Source organism: Cricetulus griseus, chromosome 8 (assembly GCF_003668045.3).
Source record: "Cricetulus griseus strain 17A/GY chromosome 8, alternate assembly CriGri-PICRH-1.0, whole genome shotgun sequence".
In the NCBI taxonomy this organism is placed as follows: domain Eukaryota; kingdom Metazoa; phylum Chordata; class Mammalia; order Rodentia; family Cricetidae; genus Cricetulus; species Cricetulus griseus.
This window is the reverse complement of record NC_048601.1, coordinates 61,448,153-61,456,331: the sequence shown is the minus strand read 5'-3', so window position 1 is coordinate 61,456,331 and position 8,179 is coordinate 61,448,153. Positions and strand designations below refer to the sequence as shown.

The 8,179-nt window shown below is 38.2% G+C and overlaps 1 gene segment (V, D, J or C); it reads left to right on the top strand.

Moving 5' to 3' along the window:
- Positions 1-2,481: 2,481 nt before the first annotated feature.
- On the top strand, positions 2,482-2,945 carry LOC113838217. The segment is given in 2 exon segments: positions 2,482-2,536; positions 2,662-2,945. Coding segments are annotated over 2 exon segments (339 nt in total).
- The last annotated feature ends 5,234 nt before the right edge of the window (positions 2,946-8,179 follow it).

The following is an 8,179-nucleotide window of genomic DNA, read 5'->3' as shown; positions in this document are numbered from 1 at the left end:
ATTAAAACCTTGCAAAAGAAAAAGGAGGGAATGGAAGACTTAAAAATTAGTAAAGATATAGCCCAGAAACTGACCAAGGCTACTACTATGTCTTAGTGCCTAGAATTTACCAGCCACAAGCAATTACTCCCTTTCAAGGCCATAAGATAACTGGGTACCAAGAATTCCCAGATGGCCACCCTCCCCTGATGGGCTCATGAAGGAAACAGATTGCCCCACCGGCCAATGTGCCAATAATTAACAATTAACGGTCCCTCTGAAACAAAGAGATAGCTACCATTACTTAGCACATCCTGAGTTCTGCAGGTTTTACAACTGGTGGGCCAGGAGGCCATCTGATTCCCAGACCTACCCTCAAGACAAAGGGCCTCCTAGGAACCCATGACTCTGGTCAGGTACTCAATGGGCAGAGAGTCGAGGCCCCTCCCTAAGCTTGTAGTTTTTGCCTTTAAAAATGCCTGTGCCTGGGGGACGGGGCTGCTCTCTAGCCTGCATGCTGAGAGAGTCCCTTTGTACAAATGTCCACTTTTCATTAAAGACTCTTGCTGTTTGCATCAAGTTTCTGCCTCTGCATGGTGTTTGGGGTGGCCGAGGTGCTGGGAATCAATTCTGGAGGCCTGAGTTTCCGGCGGTCTTACAATAGTAGTAGCCTTGGTCAGTTTCTGGGCTATATTTCTTTGATAATTTTTAAGTTTTTCAATGAGAATTCTCTTCTAAGATTGATTTCAAAATATTTTCTTGGCCTTTGACCTGGATTCTTTGCATTCCTCTATTCCTATTATTTATATATTTGGTCTTTTCATGATGTCCCTGATTCCCAGGATTTTCACAGAAATTCGTGGAATTTCTTAGATTTAACATTTCCTTTACCCATGCTGTATTTCTTTATCATGCCTTCATTTCCTGAGCTTCTCTCTCCCATCTCTTTCATTTTGTTCGTGAGTCTTGCCTCCTGTTTACATTCCTAAAATTTTCATTTTCATGATTTACTCAGTTTTTGTTTTCCTCATTGTTTCTACTTCCATTTTCAGGTCTTGAACAGTTTTGTTTGTATCCTGTCCAGGCCTGGCATGTCTCAATCCCAAACCACAGAAGCGTTATGGTCCAGCCCGATTGGGGGAGCATGGACTTGGAAATTCTTAGCAACCTAAAGGTGATAAATACCAGATACAGGCATCTTGTCATCTTTAGAGAGCTCTGAGTTCCATGCTGCAAAACTGGAGTCTCTCCTTTATTCAGCATCTTACTGGCTGCAGTCTCACCATTATTCCATGAACTTGAGACCATCCCTAGACCCTATCAGCAGGTCTCTCTCAACAGTCTGTGCTCCTGTAGAACTCTCATCAGATAACTCTTAACCATCTGTCCTTACTTCTCATGAAGACCCTGCCCTTCCCCTTGACCCTCTCTAATGTTTTTATTACCTTATGTTCTTTCTCTAATTCACTCAGATATCCCCATATTAGACAAACCTCTCATTTTCTCTTTGTCTCTTACTTTTCCACTCTTATCAGTGACTCTCACTCAAGGGTGCATGGCTGAAGTGAAAGCCTTATCTTCTTATTTTTCTCTAAATCCTGAGTATAACTTTCCTTGAGCACCCTCTTAACTTCTTGTTCCTTTTACTGTTTATGTTGGCTTACCAACTCTCCTTTTATGTTTTTTAATAACTTTGTAAATTTCTTACCTCCTTACAACTCTCCTGTTCTACCTTTTATTGTCCACCATAACTCTTTCCAATGATGTTCTATGATGCTTTGGTTTATTCTGTGGACATCTGTATTTGTACCGCTATTGACCATTCCTACACCCATTATTTTACCAGATTTGGTCTTCTTTGCATCATACTTTTCATACCAAGTCTGTATATAGCCATCACATCTACATACCATCCCTCTTTTTTTTTGTTGACCTAAAGATATTTATCAAATTCCCCTTTTTAATTAATAATAATATGTACCAATTTTAAAAAATGATGACAAAAACCCACATATTTTTTTCTCCTGTGAAAGCAAAAATATCATTTTTTAAACATGACGTATCTTTGACTTTCATTTTAACATCAAAGCTTCCCAAAGTATGCAAAATGACATAATTCAACATAATTTCCAAAGAATTGAATCTCTCTTTGTTCATCTTACCTTAGAATGAAATGTATGTTTTTTATCCATGGATTAAGAAAAGAAAACTAAAATAAACCAGATAAAGCCACTCCACTCTATTTAAGGACACTAGACTAAATGTATCCTGCAGTCCCTGGGGGGAATGCTTTCTCAGCAGGAAGTATGTGTCTCTCAGAACTGGTAGAGGTTTTTGTAGACTGAGACTTCCTGTGCTACTGACCTGAGCACACCTGCAGTTGTCCGTTGGCCTGACAGACTTTTCTGATTTGCATGAGACCATACAAATCCCCCTTAACTGACAGATTCATACATGAATGCTCACAGTCTCTGCTTGAGTCAGTCATAGTCAGGACACAGCATGGCCATGAAGATTACTGCTCAGGCCCTGGTTATTTTGCTACTTTGGCTGTCAGGTAAATTGTAAAGGACAAAAAATTTATTCATCAGAGTGTATCTTATTCTTCTTTAATAATCAGGAAATTCCTACTAAACATTGTTAATTGTGTGATTTTTTGTTTGCTTGTTTTTCTACTGTCAGGTGGCAGATGTGACATTCAAGTCACACAATCTCCATCCCTCCTGTCAGCATTTCTAGGAGACAAAGTGACCATCAATTGCCTGGTATTTCAGGACATTAGCTATTACCTAAATTGGTACCAGCAGAAATCAGGACAATCTCCTACACTGTTGATCTATAATGGAAATAGTTTACAATCTGGTGTCCCATCAAGGTTCAGTGGCCAATATTCTGGGAGAAGTTTCACTCTAAGCCTCAGCAGCTTGGGACCTGAAGATGCTGGAACTTATTATTCTACAGCATAAGAGTGATCCTCCCACAGTGATACAAGCCATGACATACACCACTGAGGAAAGCAGAAATTGGAGACTATGCTATCCCAGCTGCTTCTCCTTGTGTTTATGGGCTCAGACTGCTTGCATATCAAGAAATAGCTTTGCTTGAAAGTACCCAGGTATCTGCTTATTAATCCTTCTCACTGGTCCTCTGCCAGCATTCAGTGTACATCTATCACAACAGAGAGAATAATCTGACTAACCATGTTCTCTTAGAAGTTCAAGGACACACTGTTGATTCTTCAATATTCATGTGACATACAGCAGGAGAAGCACATTTTACCTCATGGGCTAATGAATGGTGAAAATCCTCTTTGACTTCAAATTTTTGGGAAGATTTCTATTGAGCAACTCTACAGGTAATAAGAGAAAGATAAATATTAGCAAACAATATATTTACCGAATTACACTAAAGGCATTTCCAGCAATTATCAGATCATGAGAAATATGATATAACTATTAGAGTAATCTCTTGATTATTTTATTACATGAAGGCGTCATGGGGAGCTGGTGAAATGTACAAGAGTAGGCTTAGGTGGAAGATCATTTTTCTGCATTGGCTGTTTCTTCTTGGGAGATGTATCTTTTCTGATTCAGTTCTTTGCTCCCTGCTTCATGTATGTCATGTCTTTAATAGCTTCTATCATCTTTTTACACCATCATAATGTACTACATCACAGAGTCTAAATTAACAACACCAATGTTCCCTGAAATATCAAAAGTGCAGTTTTTGTGTAACATTTGGATGAACCAAATTATGTCTATTAACACACTAAAATAACTGAGATGGCATCTACAATGAACTGATGTTACATAAGGAACAAAAACAGAAACTTCATCTTTGGTGTAAGAGCTTATTTGACATATCAGACCAAGGAAAAGGTATAATTATCTCACCTGGAGACAATAAATGTTGACATATAGCACTTTCATGACAAAAGAACCCAGCAGCCTCTCATCTGACCATTTGGTACATGTGTCAGAGAATTAGACATATTTTAGAATTCAAAATAAATATGCAAAAACATTCAGAGCATTGTCATGTGCCAACAGTGATAAACTGAAAAGGAAATAAAAAATAAAAATTATTGTTCAGAAAAAAAGGGGTGAGGGGAAAGTTAGGGGAATGAGACTTAGAAACTTATTTAAGCAAAGGTTTAAGGTGCTTTGTTCTAGTTGGTTTCTGTTCATGTAATGAAATGCTAAAACAAAACCATTTTGGAGAGAAAAGATTTAGTTGGTTTACCTGTCTTATTTATAGTTTAATATTGATGGAAGTTAGGGAAATAAATCAAGCAGGAAACTGGAGCAAAGAACTTATGTAGAGTCTATGGAGGAATGGTGCTTCTTACAGATCACTGTTACTAGCTTGCTCAGATTTATTTCCTTAAGTGTTCCAAGGCCATCTGCCCAGAGATCACACCACTTCCCCTAGTCTGGGCCTACCCATATCAATCATCACTCAAGATCCATGGGTCTTGCCCTTAGGCCAATCTAATGGAAGCACATCTTCAGTTTAGGCTATTCTTTCCTGGATGAGCTCAGCTTGTGTTAAGTTGACTAATCAACCAACATGTTGATTTAGAAGTATAAATCCCTCATAGAAAAATCCTAAAGCATAAAGATAAAAAAAAGGCATCTTGCGTTCACAGATTAGAGGAATCAATCCTGGTAAAAATGTATGTACTAACATTTGGGAGTTACAAATACAATGAAATTTCTATCAAAATAACAAAGACGGTATTCATGGGAATTGTTAAGACAATGTAAAATCATATCCAATCACAAAATACTCTGCTTGTCCAAAGTAATTTCGGGCATAAATAACAAGCCAAGAGACATGGTGTACTTTATCTTTAAACATATTGCAAAGCTCTAGATCGTAAAAGAGTATTATACTGACATAAAAGAAACAGATAGACCAATGCAGTAGATTAGGTATGCTAGAAGTAGAGTGCCAATTGATTTTGTAATGAAGAATTTAAGAACATGTAATTGGAGAATGGACCATCTTTTAAAGTGAATTAATTCACAATATTTATTATCGTTTAATTTATGCACACATATGTCTGTGTCTGCTTATGAACACATGTGTGCAACAAACCATAGATGCCAGTAGACAGCAATGGATCTCCAGCAGCTGGAGTTCCAGGTGTTTTTTAGCCACCTGTCATGTGTGATATTCAACAGAGAAAATTATTGGTATGTAAGTTTAAGCAAATAGAATGTCTTTATCAGCTTGCAAGTGACTAACCTGTGTGTTTGTTATCCCAGTGTAGTGCTGAGTCTTACTCAGGGTGAGCTTTAAAACACAGCATTATATTTTGGGTTGATACATTTCAGTTAACAAGAAGAGTTAGTCAGAAGTGGAACTTCAGTAGGTAAAAAACAAGTTTAGTACATTAGGAGACTTTAAAAAAACTGGTCTTAGAAGGTTAATACTTCTGTTTTAGTTTTGGCAGGTCACTAAGAAGATGATCTCCTCTCCTGACACTGTATTGAAAACAGAAAAGCTCATGATCATTTACACTTTTTGAAACTTAATAGAAGTGATTGTAGATAGTAGAATAACTCCACAATGCAAAATATCTCCTCAGTTAATAGAAGACATTTTATGTATGAAAATATATTATACATTATGTGTCAAATTTAGACAATTTAATTGTTTCTTCTAGATTAAACTCTCTGTAGTATAACACCAATTTATGAAGAGATTAAGTAAAATGATAATCCATCAGGAATGAAGTTATGGATCCTGTGTCCTAGCTTTGGAAGACTAGGTTTTGTACTGGTGTCTCAACTCATGAACAACTCTTTATTTTTTAATGTACTTGCTCATTTAATTTTAATTAAAAACAATCTTATTTCATATATCAATCCCAGTTCCCTCTCCCTCCCATCCTCCTATTCCCTGCATTGACTCCCATCCCATCTGACTTCTGCTTCATATAAAAGGTGAGGCCATCCATGGGGGATCATCAATGTCAGTAACATCATTTGGGGAAGAGCCTAGGTCCTCTCGCATGTGTCTAGGCTGTGAGAGTATCTCTCTATGGGAAACAGACTTCCAATGTCTCTTTGTACACTAGTGATAAATACTGTTCTACTACCATAGGCCCCATAGATGCCCAGGCCTCCCAAGTAACACTTTCAAGGGGTCTGGATCAATCATATACTGCATAATGTAAGCTCCTCTTGTTCAGGTCATCTGCTTCTCTGGGTTTCCCCAGCCTGGTCTTGACCCCTTTGTTCTTCACTGCTCCCTCTATACAATTGGATTCCAGTAGTTCTTCACAGTGGTTAGCTGTGTAGCTGTGTGTCTCTGCTACTGCTTGCATCAGCTACTGGATAAAATCTCTAGAATGGCATATAAGGTAGTCATCAATCTCACTATAGGGGAAGGGTATTTAAGATAGCCTCTCCACTATTGGTTATATTGTTTGTTGGGGCCATATATATATATATATATATATATATATATATATGTCTGTACTTTTGCCTATTGCCAGATTTCTCTTTAAACCTATAGTGTCTCCCTTATAGGTATCTCTTTGTTTGCTCTCCTCTATTCTTCTCCCAACTCAGCCTTCTTGCTCCCTCATATCCTCCTCTCCCCTCCTCCTTTCTCTTTATCTTTCTTTTAATTCCTTCTTCTCCTCCCCGTCTTCCCAATTTGCTCAGGAGATCTTGTCCCTTTCCTCTTCTCCAGTGAACCTTGTATGTCTCCATTAGGGTCCTCCTCTTTTCCTAGCTTCTCTGGAAGTGAGGATTATGGGCTGGTAATCATTTGCTCTATGTTTAATTATCCATATATGAGTTAGTACATACCATGTTTGTCTTTTTGTGATTGGGTTAACTCACTCAGGATGGGTTCTTCTTGTTCCATCCATTTGCCTGTGAATTTCAAGATCCCATAATTTTTATTTCTGCTGAGTAGTACTCCTTTGTATAAATGTACCACATTTTCTTTATTCATTCTTAAGCTGAGGGGCACCTATGTTACTTCCTGGTTCTGACTATTACAAATAATGCTGCTATGAACATCATTGAACAAATGTCCTTGTTGTATGGGTGTGCATCTTTGGGTATATGCCTAAGGCTGGAATTGCTGGACTTGAAGTAGGCTGATTACCATTTTCCTTAGGAACTGCCTTAAAAATTTCCAAAGTTGCCTTACTAGTTTGCACTCCCACCATCAATGGAGGAGTTTTTCCATTTCTCCACATCCTATCCAGCATAAACTGTCATTGACTTTTTTTTTTATTTTAGCCAAGCTAATAGTTGCAAGATGGTATCTCAGAGTTGTTTTGATTTGTATTTCTCTGATGGCTAAAGGGTCCTTTGCCTGCTATGTCGCTACATGGTCTGCATTCAGGTGCAAATGTCTTAAGTGGAAAATTCTACCCACTTCTGCTTTCTTTCCTCTTCCTATGAAGGGACAGACAGGAATTTTCCTGTTTCTCTCTCCCTGCTTTCCTTCCTCCCTCCCTTCCTCCCGAACTCCTTCTTTATTGCTCCCCCTCCTCCTCTTCCCTCACATTCTCCCTTCCCTTTCTGCAACAAAACTTCACAGTTAAGCCCTGTCTGCCTGGTGTGTTTCTTCTTCACTTGCCATGGAATCTGCCATGGTCCCACCACATGCTGCATTATAACACACAGTACCTCAGGATATGATCTTTGTGGATATGATCTTGCTTTCATTCAGTTAATGTTTGTGATTTCTTAAATGTTCTTTTAGAAATGAGAATGTTTACACCCTCCCATTGTCTGCTGAAAGTGGAGAGCTTGCTGTCTGCTTTCTCTTCTTTCTTTCCTTTTCGAGACATGGCCTTTATATATAACACTTGCTAGATTCACACAGATCATCACCCTCAATAAGTGACAGCAATCTCATGAATATAGTCATTCCCAGATTCTCTTTACAATTCTTTTATATAACGTTACAGCCGAAATCATGTCTTGAAGTAGCTGATCTATGTCACATACCCTGTACCATTTTGCTCTATGTCGAGTCCCAGAAACAATATACTGGTGTCATGATGTAACGATACCTGAGATTCTGTGAGAAAAAAGCAATATTTCCTCTTTTAAACTCATTTTTCAGTTCTATTCTCAGTTATTCACAGCTGAAAAGAAGACTTTATAGCCAAGGTTAATTCTGGTGCTCTCATATTAAGGTAAAGCCATTCATTATGTGTTCACAA